Source organism: Calypte anna, chromosome 4 (assembly GCF_003957555.1).
Source record: "Calypte anna isolate BGI_N300 chromosome 4, bCalAnn1_v1.p, whole genome shotgun sequence".
NCBI lineage: Eukaryota > Metazoa > Chordata > Aves > Apodiformes > Trochilidae > Calypte > Calypte anna.
In genome coordinates this window covers 13,543,849-13,567,946 of record NC_044247.1, presented here as the reverse complement: position 1 = coordinate 13,567,946, position 24,098 = coordinate 13,543,849, and the positions used below count along the sequence as shown (strand labels likewise).

Here is a 24,098-nt window from a genome sequence, read left to right as displayed (position 1 = left end):
CTTAAGACCCTGCCCTCTTGTCTTGCTGAGAGCTGCCTGGGAAAAGAGCCCAACCCCCCCCTGGCTCCAACCTCCCTTCAGGGAGTTGTAGAGAGTGATGAGGTCTCCTCTGAGCTGCCTCTTTTCCAGGCTGAACAACCCCAGCTCCCTCAGCCTCTCCTCATAGGGTCTGTGCTCGAGTCCCTTCACCAGCCTGGTTGCCCTCCTTTGGACCTGCTCCAGGACCTCGATATCCTTCCTGAACTGAGGGGCCCAGAACTGGACACAGGACTCAAGCTGTGGCCTCACCAGTGCTGAGTACAGGGGCAGAATCACTTCCTTGGACCTGCTGGCCACGCTGTTCCTGATCCAGGCCAGGATGCCATTGGCCTTCTTGGCCACCTGGGCACACTGCTGGCTCATGTTCAGCTTCCTGGCAATCCAGACTCCCAGGTCCCTTTCTGCCACTCTGTGCCCAGCCTGGAGCTCCCCATGGGGTTGTTGTGGCCAAAGTGCAGGACCCGGCACTTGGCCTTCTTGAACCTCATCCCGTTGGAATCAGCCCAACTCTCCAGTTTGGGGTGAGTTGCTCTTCCTAGAGCTCATTCTTGGAGGTAAAAATCCCTCAGCCATGTTTTACAGTTTTCATCACCAAACTGTGTAAAAGCCACACCAGTTCTTGGTAGGAAATAGTCAAAAGTCCTTTTCTAGAAGAGCTTTCACTTGAGGCATCACCTCACCTGAGGGAAAGAGTGAGCATTACTATTCCTGCCACCTCTCTTGGACCTGGGACATCATCTGTTCCAGTCACCAGCCACAGGGAGGAGGATTTGGTTGACATTCCTGTGTTCTGTCACTAAGTTCAGGCAGAGGGAGCACGAACCAAGGGGCAATTTGTGACTCAGGCACCATCACAGCCAAAGTCTGTGGCAGAAGCACAGGAACCAGAGAAACACGTTCCAGATGGGGTGAGCTGGTTCTGTGGCAGGAAAAAAATGAGTGTGGAAAGAAGAAAGGCTGAGGGGAGAAGCAGACAAGGATTGAAATAAGGTCAAGAGGGCCAACAGTGGCAGCTGGCCCAGAGCAGGGGAAGCAGCTTCAGCCAAGTGACAGCTACAAAGCAGTGAAACTTCATCATCCTCTTGCTGTGCTGGGTAACTGAGCCAGCAGGAACAGAAAGCTGGTCAGGTATGGTGGGGGCATGCAGCCCCCCGAGCCTCTCATATGGAACCAGGGGGTTGTCTGAAAAGGGGAGGAAGGAGGCTTGTTTGTGGCTGGATGTGGTTGGAGGGGAAGTGGGACAGAAACCTTGTTATTCAGCTTCACCTCTGCCCTAGATTAAAGAGAAAATTTTGAATAATAAATATATTTATGTCTTAAGCACCAAAGAAAATCCTCCATCAAATGACTGGGACAGCTCTCTCCTGTATCTGCAGGCAAGCAGCAGGTTTGGGTGATGACAGTGGGTTGGTTTTCTTCATCTTTTCCCTCCAAACTACCAAGGCAAGAATTTAGAGTGTTAACACAGGAGTACATGCAATGAGGGGCTGTTACTTCCATGACATGTTCCAAGCCAAGGAACAAATTAGTCTTTGAGATTACAATCTTGCATGGTTTCCTGGGGCTGACCTACCACATTCTCAAGATCCTGCCTGTATTCCTCACATGGCTTCCTTTGGTTTAGATTTCATCATCAACCAACTTCAAGGATTCTTTCAGTCAGTGCTTCTCAGAAGTCCCCTCTCCTTCCAGGGGAGTCTGGGGCACAGGGGGAGGTGGAACCAAAGCAAAGTGTGATCTTATCCAAGTGTGATTTAGATTTTTTCTAAGTGACACAGTGCATAACAAGTGGCAAGGAACACAACAGTTGATGGCAGCTTGGTGGCTTTACACAGATGTTCAAACCCATTAAGATAAAAATACTTCTTTTAGGGTGTAACTTTCAAGCAGGATCGTAGAGGTCCCACCCAGCCTCAGTGCCTGCAGCTGTGAGCGAGTGTTCCCCCTCCCTGGCAAAGGGGATTCCTTTAACTTTGTAACAAAGTCAAAAAAGACATAACATGAATAAATTAAAACGCTGTCTCAGTAATTTCTGGAAGTGAGATTAATTCCTTCTACAAAATTTGCAGGTGACCATACGCTTCCCTGCTAAGCTTGGTTTTTCAAGCAATTATTGTAATGATTTTCCTAGAAGTTTTCACAGTGGGACCCTGCAAGTGCTTTTCATTTTTTTGATAGTAAATGACATTTTCCAATCTAAGAGCAAAATCATAATTCAAGTGTCTCTCCAGTACCTTTCTGGCAAGTCAAACTTCTTTCAAGCACTTTATCTCAGTCATAATCAATGTCTTTCCAGGCTATAAAGCTGTAAATAGATAATTATCCAAAGGCAACCAGGTAGTTTTCACCTCTCTTGAAATATTACTTACAATATCATTAATACCACCCCCCATGCCCCCAGATTTTCCTTAGGGTTTTGTTTATTCAACCCATTTCTAACTAAAACTCCAGTGTCTTCTTTCCTGCCCAAGGAAAAAGCAAGTTGCTCAAAACTCTGTTCTCTGGATTAATGCTCATTATTTTACTGTAACATTGATGCCAGTGTTGCTTAATAGCAATTCCTAGGTCAGAAAAAACTCCAGATAAAAATCTGAATTCCAGCCAAGGTTTGTTATTACCACAGGTAATTTGCCTCCTCACAGAAAGCCACATTATAATTACAGGAGGCTAATTGCTATGCAGCAGCATCAGTACAGCTCTTGGAGCAACATTTCCACAACCCAAATCAGTGCTAAGGCATGGCAGGGGCACAGGGGAGGAAAGGTTGGGTTTGTTGTTTTTTTTTTTGGATCACATTTCCAAGCTACTCTGTAAAACTTATGCATGTAAAATACACCAAAAAAACCCCAAAACCAAAGCCATGTAACGACTCACTGTTTGCATACTCACTGCTGCAGAAAAATCCTGCAAACCCCAGGAAAGGGGCCAAATCCTCCTAGCTGTATGAAGAACCAAATTTCCCTTTGGTCTTCCATCACATGTTAGAACTTCCACACTTCAAAAGGCAGAAAAGGTTCCCTTGAGTAGTTACTAAATAGTGTGGCAGCAAACATCACCACCCCTTGTAACATTTCATCTTAATATTCAACAGTGCAGCCTGAACACAGCAATCAAGTGTCTGCATTAATTTCCCAGCCAGTTCTAATTCAATTCGAAGAAGCCATTAAATTTAATTTTTTGATAATTTCAACAAAAACAAGCATAAGAGCTCTTTTAAAAACCCATGCCTTAGGTTAATAAAAATGCTTTGGCAACCTCTTTGTCCTGTAGTTTCAGGCTGCACAGGTAGGTAACAAAAATAAACATTGGAGAATTGCAGTTAAAACTAACTAGGCAATATTTAAAAAGTATTTAAATACTCCAATTAAAAAAAAAACAACCCAAACAAAACCAAACACCACCTACAGCAACTGAAAATCTTTGTTCTGTTTACATCAAGCCCCCAAATGAATTTTAAGAAGTACAGAGAGAGAATTATCTGTAGAGATACACACGACAGCAGTCAGTAGTTATGTTCCAAGGCAGTAAAAGCTAAATGCATAGCCAAAAAAAAGAGAAAAAAGTCCATCTATGGGTTTTACTTATTTGAAAATAATTAGGATTTCTGTTCCTGTATCAGGCCTGCAATTTCCACATTTTCTAACAAAATAGTTCCAGAATACATTATTTAAAAGTCTTGTAATCTGCCATGAATCTAGAGCAGCAAATGGCTCTGCTGTTGCAAGTAAAATGGAAGTACAGAAGATTTTACACAGAAGGTACTAGAAGAAAATTACTGAATATTGATACTTGCATACATTCCATAGCTCTTAATTCCATGTAACTCTATAAAAATCAGTCGTGGAGACATCTTTCTCCTGCTACTCAAGTCCTGTTCAAAGCACCTGTGCTTCTACCTCCTGTATGTGCATCCCTCATTTCCAGCTCTTTAAACATTTATCAGTGTTCATGGCATTTCTCCTGTTCCTTTAAGACACTGAAACTCAAAGTTATTTGAAAAAACACCTTCCAAATTCAAGCTGTCAACATTTAACTGTGCTAATTATTTTTTCACATTTAGTGGTTTAAAACAAACCTAACCCTACAGACCTTGTTGTCTTGCTAGCAAGCTTCTAACCCTTTAATGTTCTTAAGTGATTAACTCCTACTCCTGCATAAGGTATAGCTGTGTGTTTTATAACATTTATCAAAAAGCTGCAGTCAGGGATATAACATACCTTCTGCAAGCAAAAAAATGCTATTTTTGTTTGCATATTACTTGGACAAGGTGTCTGCTCTCCAGGTATTATTTGTGACCTACTTCCAGGCTGTCCTTGCTCAGCTGCCACACTCCCCTCATATCCCAAATCATCTCTTTGCTAGGATTCAGTTTTGTAACAGTTTGAAGGAAAACGTGGTCAATCTCTTTCCCAGACTTTTTCCCAGCTTTGTGGAGCTGCATGCCAAGTTCTGCAGGCTGCAAGCTGGATCCAGCTCCTCCAGAGAGCCTCTCTTCATGTGACTTGGGTCAAGGTTAGGTAACAAACCATCTGCCTCAGCAAGTCAGCAGAACGTGGCTGATGACATAAACTACAGCAGCTATTTCAGGCAAGATACAGCAGCTCACAGGCAAACACACCCCCCCTCTTTAATTTCCCTTGAAAAGTACAGAAAATCCTGCCTGTCAATGAAAATGGGAGCTAGAAACAAGCCCAGAAAATCCCCCTGGCCGTGGATTGTCTGAACCACCACACTTCTCACACAAGGCAAAATAAAACCTTTCTGTGCTGAATTCTTTGTGAATTTCCAGTCATCATGTATTATTAAGAACCAAATTATAACCTATGACCAAAAGAGTAAAATTACCATATTGTAGTTTTATAAATGACCTTTAATTTAAACAAAATAGATTTTATCTCCTCTACAATTAAAATATATGTTATCAGGTTAAATTAGTAACAGTTGAGTTACAAAACAGAAAAACCCAGCCATTTTCTGTTGGGATTTTTTCTTACACGTGAGAATCAAATACACAGATAAAGGAACAACTGGGTTGCATTTTATTTTAAATATTTATAACATTATGCTAGCATATAATCACAGCAGAGATTTAAAAAAAAAATAGACATTAAATTTCTGTGTATTGGATTTTAAAAACATCACATTGAAAACTATATTCTATATATATTCTAAATCTTAGTGTGTAGGAGTCAAATTTAAACACAGAACACGTAGCTCCACAAAATAACAAACTTACATAACTAGAGTGATTGTAAACCAGCTGTAATGAAATAAAGCTATTACACTTTTTTCATTAGAGAACTGAGAATTAATCCAGTAAGAAATAGTTTAAGTATTTTAAGGTGACTCTCATTAAGAGTAGTTCTTAATTTTTTAAATTTAAATGCTGCAAACTAAGAACAAAAAGAGGTTTCTAACACTACTTGTGAATTATTAAAAAATTTAAAATGCATTTTCATGGAGATAAAAGTTTAATCTCTTATGAAAAAAACAAACACACAGAAGCACTGCAAAGTATTAGCAAAGAAATGAGATAGGATAATGGTAAATTTATAAGAAATGCAAGAAAAAACAAATAATAGACACTTTTTTTTGTGTAGGGTAGCAATTTTAAGTGAGACTGCTGCTTTCATGATGTGCACAAGGTACATAAAATCTTCAGTTCTCTTGAGCTGTCTTTGAGGAATAGAATTAATTTGCATTTTTAATATACATATATATATATATGTGAAAAATGGATGGCTAAAACGAGTTTACTCAAGCCAATTTAAGTATATAAAACCAGACAAAAATAATTCTATATCAAAACAGACACACTTAGAAAGGAGCAGTAGCAAACATACAGTGAAATACAGGAGCAGCAGGAGGTTTACACATATTCTCTCAATTATGTCACAACTAAAGTTACAGAAATAAAGTTTTCAATCTTACATGTTTTTTAGAAGATAAAATCTCAGATTTAATTTAAAAAAATACTATATACACATATAGTCATTTACTTGTTTACAAATATTAAACAGGGCCAGAATCCTTAAACAACTGCATGAACTTCAATCAAACCAAAGTGAAGGAAAGGAATTATCACATTTCAACATTATCATACTTCAACTTTCCTAGATCAGGTCTATGATTGGAAGTTAAAAAATATAAATATTTGCCTTTTAACATTTGTTTTTACAAACAAACAAACAAAAAATCACTTGATTTCTAAGTGACAAACCAAAACACTGCCACATGATTACATCCTGGACTTTAATGCATCTTTTACATCACACATTTCACTAATACATAAAAACTTCCTGTCTTCTCACAATGTCTGAACGACACAGAGGGCATTCATTAAGTACTTCAGCACATTCCTTACAGGCAAGTAGGTGACCACAGGGAATGAAAACTATTGATATGTCTTTAGCCATACAGATTTTACAAAGCTTTTCCTCCTGCAACCGTCTTAACTTCTCTTCAGTACTGAGATCTAAGGAAAACAAACACATAAAAGAAGTTAACATACTTGGCATGACTGAATTTTCTTTTTTTTAATCCTTACACACAAGGAAAAGCTTTTCTTCAGATGATTTAAAGGCCACAATTAAAAAAAAAATATTTTAGAAGATAGGAAAACCAAGCTGCAGCATGGAATCCTCTCTCTGCCTCCCCTTCCCATCTCATTACATTTCCCAGGCCAATGGAAGGAGGGAATTCAGTTATCTACACTTGCAAGAGTTTAAAGGATCTCCAGAATTTAGGATAGGCATATTTCAATCAGGAACCATTCCACTGACAGCTTTCCCAAAATCTGTACTGAGGTGAAAGAAAGGCTCATTGATACTGCTTAAATAAATTGGTGGTTTTTTTCCTTTTCAGAAAGCTTTCTCAATGAGGATGTGATTTCCTTCCCTGCCCCTTTTCAAACTGCTGATACTTCAAATGCTTGAAAATTTGTAATATAGAAAGAATCAATTTTGCATTGTCCATGAGCTCTTTATTATTCCTCTATTCCTCATTTCAAACTGCAAGTTTCAAAGCTTGCCCCTGCCACCTGGGGAAAGCTCTGCACAGCCAACCACCAAAACAGTGTCCATCTTCATCCCAAGTTCTTTTTACTCCAGAATATCCATTAAAAATCTTATTTAAAAGAGTGGGCTGGTAAGATCCCTGCCTACCTCATGCCAACCAGATGGTCTTTTCCCTCCCTGTGAGTTCATCCATATGCTTGGCCCTAAACTCCAAGTTTCCTGAGGCAGAAGTCTTGGGTTTGGTCATTGTAGCACACTGGCTGGCTGAGCATCATGTGCATGGCCCAGAATGGTCAGAACATAAATAACTGAGAAGAAACACCAGCTCCAAGTACACTGTTTCTAACTGGTTAATAAGGAAAATCCTTCTGTGCCACATGATTTTTATACTGAAAAAAAATTACAAATAAAAAAAATCCCCAAGATTTTTCATTTTGAGTATGCTGAATATTTGAAGGATGTTGCTGTGTTTCAATTCATGGCCAGAGTCTCCCCATCTACAGTTATTCCTGCCAACTTTTTTTCCTCATTTTCCTTTTTTCCTTTTTTTTTAATTTCATGTTATCACAATAATTTGGGCTTTTTAGTTAGCCTATATAACCTTCCCCAGAAGCCCTAATGCTTCATATTATACACTTTTGAACTATTAATACTACTTATTTTAGGGATATTTATAACTGCTATTTTGCTCAAATAATTTTATCTCCCTCTTTAATCAGCTTGAATTTTCAGTTAAAATACTACAACTAAGTAGGACTTGGATCAGAGGGTAGAATAACAATAGATTATTATACATAATATATATATTATTTCTAGATCTATATCTAATATATAGCTATATATCTATTATATATGAGATATTATGTTATAATGGTAATGTTATATAATTATACACTATATATATTATATATTACATATTATACAATATATATGATTGATAATTATATATATTGTTATTCTATCTATTCTATTAGTAGATAACAGTAAGACATTTAATAAACTATAGAGCTGATTTGAAAGTACACACAGAGATTTTGTAATTGAATAAGCTCATCTTGCTCAACTGGGATCTCATTTGGTTCTTCTTCCCTCTTATTTTCTTTTTGAGCACTTAAGTCTGCTACCAGATCCTCAACAGATGTGTGACTTTCTCCAGAAATCTGCAATCTCTTTTCCATGGTGTTCCTAATCTCAGACAAACTGAACCCCATGTCTATGGCACTTTGTACCAAAGGATTCTGTAAGAGATCAACTAAAAAAACAAACAAAAAAACAGAACAACAAAAACCACACAATTTAACAGGGATGAAACTGATTAGTGAGCATTCACTACAGTATTCTGACACATCTTCAAGTATCTAGCAAAAGGAACTGTGTTTCTGATTTGAGAATTTTGTAGTCAAAACACCCAAAACTGCAGATCTGAGATGCCTTCCATCCAAGATTTCCTAGTCTCCATCTAATTGTAATACAGAAATCCTCCTAATTTTGCTAATCTACTACAAGTTCATAAATAATCTTTTACACAATTATCACAAATTTCATCATTGAATGTTAACTGAAATTAATCCAAAATCCCAAGGCATGATAGATACATTTGATAACATCAGATAAATTTTAATTCAGTTCAGAAAAAAAAATTACATGCTGAGAGAAACCAATAAATAGTTTGAATTTTAAAAAACCAAAACACAGCACAATCAGCAAGCAACTAAGCTTTCCCAGAAGAACACAGAGCACTACTGTGGGAAACCATTTTTCTGGACCTCCCCTTTCCTCTTTTCCATGTAATTTTTAAAATAGATTTGTTAGTAGTGTCTCATTTCCAGTTCTTCTGTTACATGTAAATGTCTAATATCTTGTAACAAGACTGCTCAAAAAGCAAAATTTTAATCTCATAGATTTCACTCTCATAAATGTTCTATGTGTGAGAGATTTCTAAAATGGGTTTTGTGTAACCATTCTTGTTAGCAACAGCTTTTTATTCTGTGAATAAGCTGCTTGACTGTCTTCCTACTACCCCTTTAACTATCTTGTGTTTTTATTGCTTGGTATTTGTGACAAACATTGCAGGAATGTGTAATACTGGAACACGAAGCTATTTTGGCTTTCTCAGCTTCCCAGTCATTGCCATTTAACAGCCCAACTCTTCCTGCCTCGTGAAGAGCAGCAATTGTTTCATTTCAGTATTTTTTAACATTCATCCCACAGCACTACTAATTCATGATGCATACTTGCCAGCTATAAAAATAAGACTGCATCCTATATGTACTTCTTTCATGATTTACAATCTTCACAATATATATCCAACCATTATTAGGTTTCCCCTCAGCAAAAAAAAAATTCATGCCACCGTTGTTTAAAAGCAATGGAAAAGGATCACCCAACAATTCTTCTGTCTTGCTTTATTAAAAAATGTAATAGTTATTTTTTAAATTAACCATTTCCTTTATTCTGCATGCAAATAGAGATATTCCAAATTAGGGGACTGTTTCTTGTGGGGTTTTTTTGTTTGGTTTTTTTTTTAAACTAATACCTGTAGTAAGTGTTGTCTGCTCAGCAGCTTCTGTCTAGAATTGAAATATATAGAGAAAAAAATTACCATTGTGGGGAAGGTAGAAAGAAACATACAGTTACAAGACAGAAAATAGCTATTTGATCTCAGTTTTCTTGATTAAATTTATTAAATCTGCTCTCAACAACTGTAAAGGGATCACTGTTTTGTTACATCTTTCATATAGTTTTACATTGCTATATAAATCTTTGCTATAATCATAATTCTTATTCTAAAAAAACATTGGGTTTACTTTTTAGTGACTGCATACAGATTAACAATGCTCTACCAACAAGAAAAAATTATTTACTACACCTGAATAAGGGAATTATTAACTGTTAACTTCAGGTTCCCAGGCTATACAAAGATGAGCACTTGTTCAGTACCAAACATACAATTTATACAAGGTACAAGGTATTTATACAAGGTATCTGTGATCCAGAACTCATCTATGGAGAACTGCAAGATCTAGAAACCCTGAGGGACAGAATCAAAACATACTTTCACTTTCTGGTAATGAAAGCAGCACAAGGACTAAATGATACATGGATAATTAGAAGAATAACTCCATATGAAAATTATGTGAAAACTGTTTTTTACTTTAACAAAATTACATTATTTGATATGCAAGACACTTACTGTTGAATCCCTACATTCATCTCTTAAGTGAACATTATTTATAAATTCTTGCCCCTTTTCCTTTCTCACAAATCTGCACCTGTAAATGAAAATATTTAGTTGTAATAAAACTGCATATGCAGCAAACAAAATTGATTACATAACTTAGGAAAGCTTTGACAGATTTCCTACATCATACAGCATGCTTGCTTTTTAAAATAAAATCTCTAAATGTTTCATCAACATCACTAATATCATTTAAGCATTTCTAAAAACTTTTAAATCACTTCAGCAGCACTTATCTTTTTCACATTTCTGTTGAAACAGAAACCTAAGACTTTTTGTCCATGGCATCTGATGCCACAAATTTATAGAAGTAAAGATTCCAATGAAAAACAAACATTATGTTAAGATATTGGTTCTTTTAGTCTTTTGCAAACAAAGTAAAGAAGTTCCTGGTCAGAAAGATGCCTTTTGCTTGCTTTCACTATTTTCCAACCAGTCCTAGCTATTGGGCAGAGCTCTTCCCTACCAGAAGTTTTAGAGAATGCCATAATTCCTCCACAATAGTGTTCCAGCTTCAGCAGTTACTTCACCTTCATGGTGTCCTGTTCAGGGACAGGGACAGCAAGCTGAGAGACTGACAAACTGCCCCTGAAATGTATGTGCAAAAACTCCATATAAGACAGTTAATGATCTGTGAGGAAATAATCAAAACTGACATAATTTAAGCAAACTGAAACAAAACCAAATCCATGTAAAGAGGAGTGGAACATAGCAAGGAAATGTCTTAACTAGTCACTGCACCAAGCCAGGCATCTCTTTCAAGTGGCAGAGACTGATAATTACAAGCTTGCCTCTATCTGTATTGGAAAAAAAAAAGATCAACTAATGCATAAATACTAAATGCCAATTCCTAGAGAGCATTTAACCACAGATGCCAAATTTGGCTGCTAACACAAGATGTTGATTTTATCAGTTATACAAGTAACTAAGCCTGGTACTTAGACAGCTTTTATCTACCAGTAAGAAACAATGAGTCATGTACTATTCCTCCTTTCCTCAAAACACATTTTAGGAAAAAACTGGCAATCTTTCTAAAAAACTGCTTCTGGGTCCTTTAAAATTATGCAGAAGAACGTTTTGAATTCAGTACCAATACTGCCTCCTTTGGGTTTGTTTGCACCAGACAGGAGTTTATTAACTTAGTATCCTGATGTAAGTTAAAAACTTTGGCATCTATGAGGCTACTAAAATAACAATTAGAATGTAGCATTTGGATCAGGAGGAAAACCAACATCAGATACATATTCACAAAACTTCACAGTTCTGCGAGCTGAGTCATCAGTGAAGTCCAGACACAGAATAAATCCTACAAACAAACTGACACAGGAACAACAGACTTAAAAGTTGTTATTCAGAATGTACAATTTCAGGGCAATCTTTCAGACTGAACACTTCTAATGAGTGAGTTGTTGCCTTCACCTCTTGAGATTTAGCTCTTTCCCATTCCCTTTAGAACTTCCTCCTCCCTCTTAAAGACATTAGGTTCATGTTCTCTTTCCAGGCCTCCAGGGCAATACTAAAGCATCTTGATGAGAAGACAAATATAAATACAGAAGGTAGAACAGATGAAACAACCAAAAAAAGGCCACCTGCAGAAAATTCCCTAAAATATTTTCTACTTATTGGAAAGGAAAAATAAGATAATAACCACAGAAGATAACTGATGTTCCTTTGGTGCCTAAATGACCCAAATGAAGAAGGAAGTGGAAGAGTGCAACTAGAAAAAGTCATTTTCATAAAGTTAAACAATATAACCCATAGTCAACCTTCTGAAACCTTAGTATACTGCCATTAAAAGGTACCATACTGTCAACCAAACTGAGAGATGCAACAAGAAAACAGTAAAAAATACCTTACCCAGGAAACCATTTGGCATGTTGATCCCATGGGTTTTCATTTTCCTTCCAATCCTGCAATCCTCCACCACAGTGGAAACACACAACATGATCACCATTACCTGAGGGAACACACCAAAACAAAGTTACAGATGCCTTGTAGACATAACAATAAGTTATCAACTAAATATTTATTGTTAAACATTCTTGTTCCATTGATTAACAACTGCAACCAAAAAGAACTCGATTTTAAAGGATATAATCCATAGGATATGTTCAGAGAGACTTGAGCTTTAAGAAAGAGTGACATGAAGTATTCCTGAATTTTATTTTAGCAAGTAATTACACAGCTAAAAAGCAAAAGCTAAAGAGAATCTATTATCAAATAGCTCAAGGCAATAAACCAGCATGAAGTCTTTTACCATAAAGCTGTAGATGTTTTGGTCCTTCACCATTAAGGGGCTCTGTAGAGCAATAGCACAACCAACTGAGAGAAGATCAGAAACTGTGTTCTCTGCTCTAGCACTACCTCTGCTGTCACCAAAGACTGCAGCAGAAACTTCTTAGATACTGTGTGTATAGTTCTAGGAATCCAAGGAATCAGTACAGACAGTTCTACTGGGTAGAGATACTGCCCATGTATCACTCATACCAGACTATATATCAAAGGTTTTATTTACAGCCACAAATAAAACAAACAGAATCAGATTTAAAAGTTCTTCTGAGAATTACTGAGAGAAGCTAATTAAGATGAGAGAGCAAGCAGTTAGCCCTGATAATCCCTATTTCTTTGTGATCTAATAAAAGCAACACTTTGCACTCTCAGTAAAGCCACTGGAGAGCTGTGCAGCCACTGTGCAAATTCAATCCAACTGGGAAACCAATGCACAGACACCGGAGTCTCACCAGGGCAGACAGGACCATCAAGAGCAAAAGCTCTTCCACTGGAGTTCCTGTCCTCACAAAGCTGTTCCAGCAGCTACTGCCAGCATTTGATGGTTTCAAGCCTTCGAAGTCATAATACAAACACACCTTAGCTAAATAAAAGGCACACGACCTGAATTGTCTGTTCCTAAGGCTTCTCATACAGCCTATAAACAAACTCCATGGACCTAAAGTAGGTATCTGGAAGATGGCACTTCATTTAAAAAAAAGAACAAAATCTGTCACTGTGAAACATGCATTAAGAGGGTTCTAACAGGCAAGGAAAATAAACTTTGATGTTTTATTGCTAAACATTAATTTATGACCAAGTTTGGAACTTTGGAACTAAAAATATTTGATATAATGTATCCTGTTTTACACAAGAACTATGAAAAGTAGTTTACAGAGTACAGAAATTCTGGCATATCATTCTGTATTAGAAAATTCAAATGCTTGATTTTTCCTAACAAGACACATAAAATTTCCCTGTAACAGCTATTTTAATGTTTGGCTTACCAGTGCTATAGAACCCAGCTTCAGCAAGTTGCTCCTTGTCAACAGGATATATCCAAGTTAAAAACGTTTGTAAACGTTTTCCATATTTTGCCATAGATGGATTCCTTGGATACTCTGGATCATTCAGACCACTTCTCCCAAGCTCAGATTCACTTGTAACATTTCCAACGTCCCGGCCCAGCACAAAAAAGCATTTGGGAAAATGCCTCTTGTGTTCTGACCAAGCTCTGTCACTGGGTTCCCACTGTTTCAGCTTTCCACCACAACAAAAACAGGCCACTTGATCCTCAACACCTGTGTAATAGAATCCAGCATTAGCTAATTCCTTTGGTTTCAAGTGGCCATTGAGGGGCCAGTTGTAAAAAGACTTCAACCTTGTCTCTTCGCTGCACATAGTGGGGTTTTTAGGATACAAAGTATCTGACATATCCACAACCCATCGAGTTCTCAAGAGGTAATCTGCCTCCAGCTCAGAAGGGTCATCCACCAGGGCTGAGTTGCTGGAACCATTTTCACGGTGGTGTTCATCCTGGTAGTTGTTGGTGAGAGGATGTGTGTTATTTTCCAGAAAAGTAGATTCTGCAATAAATCTGCAATTTGGGGAAAGGTGTTTATGTCTCTCAACTGCACAATCCCCAGATGCCCATCCTTCAATATTGATATTGCAACTGAAGCACTCCACTTTGTCACCTTCTCCAGTGTAAACAAAGCCAGCTCGTGCTAAAGCTGATGCTGGAACTGGACAGTCAAGTGGAAATTCCACAAAAGTTCCCAGTCTGCAGTGTTCCTGTGCCCACTGCTGCCCATGGTCAGTTTCTGGAGGGGCACAAGCTTCTGAGTTCTCTGGGCCATTGCACATCATCTCTTCATGAGTAGGGTTCTCCTTTTCAGATTTCCTAAGCAAAGAATAAATGTTTTAATTTCACAGATGGAATAAAGCATCATACACACTGGAAACTGATTAAATTAAACTTGCCACCTTTTACGTATTAAAATAATGCCTCTTCCCTTACATCTCACCCTTGCCTGCCCTCACCCATGCCCCACTACCATGCAAACACCAGAGCATGAAAAACAAAACCAAAAAATAATAAAAAAAATTAAAATAAATTTTAAAAAGACGGGATGAACATGAAGCATCAAGAACCAATAAAAATTCACATGGAAAAAACACAGGTTTATGCATTTATAGCTTTAAAAGCATGTTCTGCTTCTTAACAAACATTGCAAGGATGAAATCCACAAAATACTGAACAAAAGCTCTAGGCAAAACCCCAACAAGAGGCTTCTGAGCCTGAAATACAAACTCAGTGAATTTAAAACACTGATATAAGCCCGAACATTTGCAAAATCTCACAGCCCAGAAACAAAACTACCTTTATTTTTCCCCCCCATACAAAGGCCATGGCCCTCCTGCTCATTACGGAAAGGCACCAACAGGCAAATCCATCACCAAAAAGAAAAAAGCCTTCAGAGGTTTGTGTTATATTGTAACATATCTCAAGAAATAAACTATTAAGTGATTCACTGGGGCATTTTACCAGAAGTGCTGTGCTCTGCTTTCAAGATCAGTGTTTGGGACAAAACCAGCACTGTTGCTCCTGCCCTGCCCAGACTCTCCACAAGCACAACCAGTTCCTGAACCTCCTGAGCTTTCCCTCCCTTCCCTCCCTGCAGGAATGTCATCCTGCTCACTGCCTGTCCCACATTCCTAGCCCTGCCTACACTTTTCCAGGGTGACTGCTAGTCCTGCCCCTGGGCCAGAGGCTGCTCAGAGCCCCATCTTTCCCGAGGATGATGGAAAACAACTTGGTTCCTGCAGAGCCTGTGCAAGACCCACAACCTGACACAGGCATGGCCTTCATCCCAAAATGGATGAAAGCAGAGGACATCTCTTGTTCTGACAAGTGCAGGGACATTAATGACTTAGAGAGTCTGCAGTAAAACAGAGACTACTGCTGATAGACATCTCAAACTTACTCCTTTATTAAGTGGTACATTATATTTTTTTGACACTGCTCAAATGGACTTTTAGGACAAAGCAGTAATTCAGCTTGCATGTAAGGAAGAACAAAACATGGAGCTATTTGACCAAGCATTCTCAATTTTCTATATTATTCCTGATATGTCTATTTTCTGCTCTAAGGTGGGCCATCAGGCAAAAGTTTAGCTTCCTCAACACCTGCATTAATACTGATTACACTTTCTGGTAAATCAATCCAGATGTTACAACTATAATAATAGCTTGTATCATCCTACATGGAGCTTCTACAGGAGGACAAAACCTTTTTTAAAGTTCAGAAAGGGGAGGGGAAAATTAAAAATGAGTCCACACTGCAGGATCACTGCAGCCTTTGCCAAGATGACTAAACTAATGGACTTATAAGCAGGCTGAGAAAACTTCAGAGCCCCAGCACGTTTGCTTCATGGACACAAGACTGCTGAGCACCAGCTTTAGTTCCTTCTGTAAGTCACTTTGTGACTAAGGTAATGACACTGAAAATTACACTGTGGTTTTCTGTTTTAGCTTAGCACATTCAAAAATAGCTTCTGAATAAATTACATTGACTGACCTACAAATCTGACCTACAAGCTTGTTTTGACTTTGAAGGCCAAAAAAAAAAAAAAAAAAAAAAAAAATCACTAATACCACTATTATACCACCATAATAGTAATATGAAAGCTGTTGCAGTATGTGTTTTTAAATACATTTATATATCCTGAAAACCATCAATTTTTATAACAAAAGTTTAAAAGTTAATGTGTCTTTCCTTTAAAAGTCTTATTTTAAACCCTCTAAACAGGACTCTTTCTGTAAAGATCTCAAGTGACCTTATGGGTCTATCATCATTACCACAGTACTGCATTAATAATTTGTATTACTCAAATACCATTAGCTGAGACCTAATTTTCTTATTTGCATGCCTAAGGCTTGCTACAAAACAGACAAGGCCTACCTCACATTCTTCAGATTCCTTTTCAAAATGTAATAAAAAAACCCAAATGCATATGCTTTCAATGTATAAATAACAGAAAAATCTTCATTTGTAGGTTATTTATACAGAAATTACCTCAGAAACAGTGAAAAAACAACATCCTATTTCCACTTTTAACTTTTTTGTTGTTTATGTTTACTTTAAATTCAGAATAGAGCCTCTACATTCTCCTTTTACCTGTTGCATGCAAAATAAGTGGAAAATCAGAGGTGATCTCCTCAGCCCTTCCCTGTCAATTGCTCTCCCAGATCACAGTGAAATGGGGGTAAAGACAGCCCAGGGTTCAAGCCTGACAGATCTCAAGAACTCCTGGAGACACACAGATCACCCTCGGTGTGAAAAGCACAACCCAGAAGAGCAGTAAGTACTGACAAAAAGTCCAATCACTACAGATCTATGCTTTAATATGAAATAACTGTTTCAAATTATATCAATCATATTATTTCATCTTGATATGCTGGAGCAGAAAGATTCAACATCATCCTAGAGGCCTCTCAAAATCACATCTAAGTTCTACAATTCATTTCTCACAGGTATCTGCAGGCTTTAACACTCCATCTGAATTATGAATTATTAGAGTCTTATGAAGCCCTTTCCTGACAGCAGCCCCTCTAAACACAGTTGGTTTACATTTCTTTACCATTTTATCTAAGAGAAAAAGAAATCAACACATTAATTAAGCACTGAAGCGAAGTCCTCCCCTAGTAAGTACTGCTGTAAGCACATTAGTACTAATTTAAATGCAACACCAAGTTCAATTATTTCTATTTCAAACAACTGTTAAAAGTGTAACATTAAACAATATTTCATTAACAATATTAAAAACATTAACAATATTTCTATACAGGTATTTTAACAGTTGCCTTACTCCAACTAACTGGAGTAAGGATTTAGCATAATAGCTCTCAAACATTAAGAGCAGAAGAAAAGTGATGGAAGGTATATTTGAGTGATTTATGGCAAAGAAACAAATTTATAAAAAACAGCCAACTAAGATGTGTACACAAGACTTTACAGCACATACCAGCAGCAACCCCTAATTCAGAGGGAATGCTTAATGCATATGGAAGTTAGTTAAGCTTTTCTGCAAACATTTAATGCACTAAAAGTAGAAGATCCATAAATGTTAAAGTTCATCTTCATTTATAAAATCCAGAGGATTTACAAAAATATTAAATATATTCTCACATATGCATTAAGTAATAAGCCTGTTTTGGCCTGACAGACTTTCAGGAGCCAAGTTTAATCTTGCTTTTAACCATCTGAAGGTATTTGTCACAAGACAGCTCCCATTTTCAAAGTAAAGCACTAATTTATATATTCTATCAATTACATTTCAGAAGAAAACAAAGATAAGAATTACAACAAAAATTCTAACTTATTAAAATTTAGAAATTGTATACTGAGGGCTTGCCAGCCAAACATACTCAATTCAGGCTAAGAATTTTTAACAAGTATGATTTTAAGAAAAAACAGATCATCAACACATTACCTACATCTGAAATAATTCAAAGGACAAGTCTGGAACCCATTTTTCTCTTTCAAGTACTTGATTGTTTCCATTCTTAATCCTAAAACAGATTGGCATTATAAGGAGTTATTTTTAATTCCCCCATGACAAGCATGGCAGTAACCTCCAAGTCAGAAACCTCCTGGCACAGCCTCACATTCCTGACCAAAGGGTACACAAACACAGCTTCAGCTGGAGGTGCTGTGAGAAGGATGTTAGCATTTATTGTTGAGTGGATCTTGAAATGTGAGAGTAGTGCTCCAAGCAAATATCAAAGAGAACATCCTGCACTGGCTGACACACAGATTATGCATGTCACTCCCCTGAATTTCACTTTGTGCCTGCTCAGCTGCAATTAGATCAAGGAAGGTACAGGCTGCCAACTGAAACCATACTTATACAAAGCCAGAAGAACCATGAGATTTATTTAAGCAGTGTTTATAGCTCTTAGCATATTTACATCTAATTATCAATAGATATTTAAAAGAAAATTATTACAGCTTGTTTTTCTTCATTTTATAGAGAGAGTATGTATCTACACAATGCATTTTGACTCTGTGCCAAAGCTTACATAAATCCATCAGCTCATCTTCATTTGTCTGTTTATCAAACAGGTCCTACTTAGCTTCTCATCAGGGTTTGTCATTACAGGCAGTCAGTCGGCTGCTCAAGGTTACTTGAGCTGTTAGATCCTCCTAAATCCTCACTCCAGTCACAAAGACTTTTACACTCTCTTCATCTGATAAACAAACATAACCAGGCCAAAAGAAACATGTGATTGAGAATGATATTCATAATGTATTTTGCTTCAAAAAGAAATAATGAGCATAGAATACAGCAATAGGAATAGGGGAATAAATAAATAAACAAGGAGAACGGATTCAAGGCAGTGATCTCAGTAAATAGGAGTGGGACAAATGAGCACCTGCCAAGGGCAGAGGAAAAAATAATTTTTGTGAACTTACAAGATAAATGTCTTCAGAAGAACTTCAGCTGTATGTTTGGGAAAGTAAACACCAGCTGCTATAGAAAAAACTGGCATTCTGTAGCCTAGGTACATGTTCCCACAGAGAAGTCAGAAGTCAAACAGACATAATCAACCCCAGCCATTAATGGGTGCATAAATCTGTGTTTCCAGAGAAGAGTCACTACTGAAGATCAGGAGGAAACCATTTCAGCTCTACCACACCTTGCTAAGTGTTTAGTACACAGCGAAGTGTGAAAGAGATGCCAGATGCCAGCATTTTATATGTGGACACAGGAAATTCTATCTAAAGCAAAGGCTTAGTTCTGGCAGCTGCTGCCACTGAAGTGAACTGCCTATGGGTGACAGTACCTAAAAATAAGGTGTGTGTGGGGGGAGGAAACAAATGCAAAAAAAAAACCAACAAAAAAACCCCAAACGAAAAAATCCCCCCAAAAACCAACAGAAAAAAATCCTACCAAGCCTCAAGAATACTGAGAGATTAAAGGTAAAGCCAGAGAACAGAGGAGCTAACACCAAGAAAACAAGACTTCAAATAACCCTCCATCAAAACTAAACCATAAAAAAGGCAGGAGAAATCCTGATGGTCTCTAATTTACCTGGCACTTCCAGTAAGGGGAATGTTTTATTCATGGCATAAGCAAAAATATCAAAAAGATAATGAAACATATTTGTTACATGGATTGTACTCCTGTAAATCATAAAAAAGTCTGTGTATGATTTAGCTATCAAATTTTAATTACAAGGTCACTTAAATGGTACCATTTCAGGTTACTGAGATTCTGTGAGCTTTCTTTCAGACAAATCATAGGGAAAATACAATTCTTCCATTTTTGTTCCCCCTTCCCCCCCAACACTTGGAAAATCAGTCTATTAATTTTCCATCCTGTTTCCATAACCCCTGCCAATGTCTTAATTGGCTTAATTATTGTACTGTTCCCCCTTCACATACAAGACTTTTTTATAAATTCCATATTCAGCACTACAACACTACCATACACCACTACTCTATATTTTAACTTTGTCAGGAAATGGATGACTTTGGGATTAACTTTAATTATAGTATTGTACCAAGAGTGAAATATCCAAGTTGCACCTGTTGAAAACACTCTGCTTGCCTTTCTATTTAATAAGAAACTCTCTGAACCACAGAAGGGGGAGGACAACAAACTGCAAGGTATGTGAAGCCACATTTAACACTTCCTGTGCTAGGAGTGACATTCCATTCAAGTTTGGCAGCACACTTTCTTCAGTCTTAATCTATGCTCAAACCTAAAGCACACGTTTCATGTTTAAAAATCTTGCTGTTTCTGGACCAATCACCATGTTCAGAACATCCTGGAGTAGAACTCTGCAAGGCAGACCACAAGTTAAGTAAAATAAAAAGCAAAGGACTGGATGTTGATAAGTCCTGGAACAAAAAATACACAAAGGGTTTTACTGTAGTTTTTCCCTCGGAACTACCATCAAGTCAGACCAAGTTTAGTAATAGTTAAACCAAAGCAGATACTGCTTTCATCTCTACTTTCCACCCATCTTTAGAATAAATTCCATTATTTATATTCCTGTTGGTAGAAAAAAAGGTTTCCGATTTTATTTTTTTCCTAAACTTTAGGATAGTATATGAAGGAACAACCCCAAAATTATTAATAAAAAAAATGAAAATTCTATAAATTTGGCCAAGAAATCCAAATTAAAATATATTCTAAAGCTGGAAGAGTCTGAGATCAGAGAAAGTTTGAAATGCAGATGTTTTACTGAAACTAGCAAGGGACTGGGGAGACCTCAGAAGATCCAAAGAGGGCAAACCAAATCCCTGGAATTAAAAACTAGAGGGCAGAAAAAAACCCCAAAGACTCTATCAGTAGACAGAATATCATCAAATGATCCAACCTTCTCTCTCCTACGAAATTCTGCATCTGATTATAAATTGGATTTTCTGAAACTCCAGCTTCCTGCAGCTGTCTCCACTCCCCTGGGAGGTCAGCAACAGATGCAGAAGGTCACAGGTACACAGAGGCTTGACATGAAATCCATTTTCATACTTGAAATAACAAGACATGAACACACATTTCCTTACTCTTGGGATATCAAATGCAAGCAAAAAAATCCCATAACCAAACAGCCCTCATCAGAATTCTTTGACTTTGTTGCTGCTTTCAAAGGGCAAAGTCAGAGAAATTATTGAACAATCATTAACTTATTCCTTCCCCCTTCATGGTATGTGGTGTAGCTGCCAAGTTTTCTACAGAAAGGTGAAGATGGGTGTGCTTTAAAAGGCCTCAGAGAAAACTGCAAAGCAATCAAGTCTGTAGGAAAATTAAACTTTTAGGAAAATGAAAAATACCCAAACATAAACTTGACCAACAAACCCATCACAGGAAAACTTGCTTTCCAAGAGAATACTTCACTGTTGACCTCACTGTTATGTGGTGATTCATGGCATGACAATGAGCAGATTAAGTTAATGGATATCATCTTGCTCTTTGTTAAGGTACTGGATTAAAAGAAAACTTTTTGAAAATTTTGCTTTTTGTTGGTCTACTGCAAGGTCTTGTTTCTAATTGTACACTTAAGAAACCGAATCTTCCTATTTAGCTCTATATAGTACTGAAATCACACCATAAGATTGTAGGAATGAAGGGAAGACGCAAACAGTTCTGCAAAAGATTTTTAGATTAAAAACCCTTAAAAAGGAAAGAAACTATGACTAAACCAGGTCTTACACCTCTTTACAAGGCTTCTCTCAGAGAGAAGTGTATCAGAGAGGGAGCAGTGCAGAAGTGCACTGATTGATACAGAGAAATGAAGCAGCACAGACCAAAAGCCATTGCATATTTAGTGTTTGCATTACCGCTGAAAAAACATGATCTGAGTGATCTGAAATTAATAAATATTGAGTTCTTACCATAGAAAACCTGAACAAACCAGCACCGTGGTTAAGGAGGAGGAGCATCCTAAAAAGTGATGGTCTATTAAGAACATAAAAAAAAAAAAAAATGTGGGCAAAGGGAGGCAATATTCAAATATGTCAAAAGTCCCAAAGATGCCCACAAAACCGCGCGGTAGCACAGCAAATTTTCCTTTCTCTTACAACCCAAATCTTACAAATTTTTCCTTTTTCTTTCCTTTTTCCTACAACCCAACATTAATCGCTCCCCTCGGAGAAAAGCCGCTTGCGGATCTTGAACCCCGCAGACCCGCCCAGAGAAAACCGAAGGCTCCAGCCAGGGCTCAGGGTGACCCGGCGGAACAGGACAGGACACGCCCGACCCGGTTCGGCCCGGTAGCGCCGCCCGTTACCATGGCAACACTCGCCCCACCTGGGAGAGGCTGGAGGCAGCGGCTGCCCTGCGAGCGGCCCCCGAGACCCCCAACACCACCTCCGGGAGGGGCGGGAGGACACCGGGAGACGGACCCAGCCCCCTGCCCGGCGAGGGGAGCTGCAAGCGGCGGCGGGAGCCGCCAGAACGAGCAGCCACGGGGGTCGTCCCGCCCTCTACCTCGGCGTACCGATACCAAAGGCCGCGGCCTTACAACTCACCGGGCCGTGTCCGCCCTTACAACCCACCGGGCTCCGTCCTTCCTCACCACACCCCGGGCCGCGTCCCCTCCTCCCGGCACCGTCCGCGGGAGCCCCTCCTCAGGCAGCGCACGCCGAGAAAATGGCGGCTCCCGGCAGGCCCCGCGGCCCCGGAGGCGAGAAGGGAACAGCGCCCCCTAGCGGGCTGGGGGAGGGGGGATGCGCAAGCGGCTCCCGCTGGTGGAGAGCGCCACCTAGCGGCGAGAGCGGGGCACCGTCCCGGTTCTGAGAGGGCGGGAAAGGTGGGAGAGAGCCGGGGAGATCCCGAAAGGGGGGAGGAAAGGTGGAGAGGGAATTCTATAAGGGCACGGAGGGACAGGGCAGGGGGTAGCGGTTTTCTATATGAAGAGGGGATATTCAGGTTAGAAACAGGAAAAATTCTTTAGTGTGAGGGTGTTCAGACGCTGGCAGAGGTTGCCCAGGGAAGCTGTGGCTGCCCCATCCCTGGAAGTGTTCAGGTCCAGGCTGGATGGGGCTTGGAGCAACCTGGGCTGGTGGGAGGTGTCCCTGCCCATGCAAGGGGGTTGGAACTGGATGGTCTTTAAGGTCCCTTCCAACCCAAACCATTCCACAATTCTATAAGGATGATTCCGTGGTTCCACTTCTCTGTCCCCGCAGTCCCTCAGCTCAGCCGTACCTCAGGCTCCCCCTTCTCCCTCAGCATCTCCAACAACCCTTCCATTGCACATTGCACACCATCTGACCTGCAGCAAGGTTCTCTCAGCTCTCTCCTGCCTCTCTCCCCTGGTTTCTGGCAGGTACAGCTGGTCAAGACTTCCATCTGTTAACTCAAGGCAGAGCAATGAGGAGGTGAGCCCCAGGTGAGTGCTCTAATGCTTGCAGGACACCCTCAAATCTCAGGGATGATTCCTCCAGCCAGCAGACAAGAGAGATACTGAGAAAGTTACAAGTTTGACCTAAATAAAGTGTTGCTCTTAAGAGCCACCTTGACTGAAATATTCTATAAGAGTGCAGTTCTTTATCCTGAAACTGACAGACTTCACATGAATGGATGTGTCATGGAATTCAGAAATCATCTCCCATCAAGGTGCTGGTCTCCTAAGCACTCATAAAAGATGTGAGATTTTTACCATAAATCACAGGGATATTAACAAAAAGCAGGTAGTGCAACTTATTAATGCTTGTCAGGTATTGGCTTTTTTTTTTTTTTTTCAAATATAACATTTGTGTTCTCATTAGCTATTGCAAATTTCATGTATTTGGCCCAGAATTTTCTAGACCAGAGAGAAACCTCTGACTATTTTCTCTGGTAGCTGTTGCCAAAATAATCCAATAATCTTCAAGACTAAGGTGGTTGTTGTGCAACATTAAAATATTCCATTAACCTTTTCCTATATTTAGAAACTCAGGTGACCTCAGGATTAAGCCAATGAAGTTTAATGTAGCCAAGATTCTTGGCTTTATGTCAGGGATCTCCTTCCTTCTACCCTCCAGA

The 24,098-nt window shown here is 38.8% G+C and overlaps 1 protein-coding gene across 9 annotated transcripts in view; it reads right to left on the bottom strand.

Moving 5' to 3' along the window:
* XIAP (X-linked inhibitor of apoptosis) overlaps positions 1 to 22,718 on the bottom strand; it is a 33,467-nt gene extending 10,749 nt beyond the window's left edge. Inside the window, exons 1-8 of one of the 9 annotated variants that reach the window (XM_030449096.1) lie at positions 22,604 to 22,696; positions 21,968 to 22,031; positions 13,569 to 14,464; positions 12,151 to 12,250; positions 10,249 to 10,327; positions 9,592 to 9,625; positions 8,083 to 8,307; positions 5,492 to 6,514 (exon numbers count right to left, since the gene is read on the bottom strand). In XM_030449096.1, the coding sequence (XP_030304956.1) occupies positions 6,321 to 6,514; positions 8,083 to 8,307; positions 9,592 to 9,625; positions 10,249 to 10,327; positions 12,151 to 12,250; positions 13,569 to 14,430 (1,494 nt within the window). In that variant the 5' untranslated portion in view covers positions 14,431 to 14,464; positions 21,968 to 22,031; positions 22,604 to 22,696 and the 3' untranslated portion in view covers positions 5,492 to 6,320. Of the gene's footprint in view, positions 1 to 5,491; positions 6,515 to 8,082; positions 8,308 to 9,591; positions 9,626 to 10,248; positions 10,328 to 12,150; positions 12,251 to 13,568; positions 14,465 to 15,109; positions 15,171 to 18,645; positions 18,826 to 21,967; positions 22,032 to 22,603 lie in introns of those variants that run through there. The other 8 variants (XM_030449098.1, XM_030449102.1, XM_030449099.1 and 5 more) reach the window with 8 other exon arrangements.
* Positions 22,719 to 24,098: the final 1,380 nt, after the last annotated feature.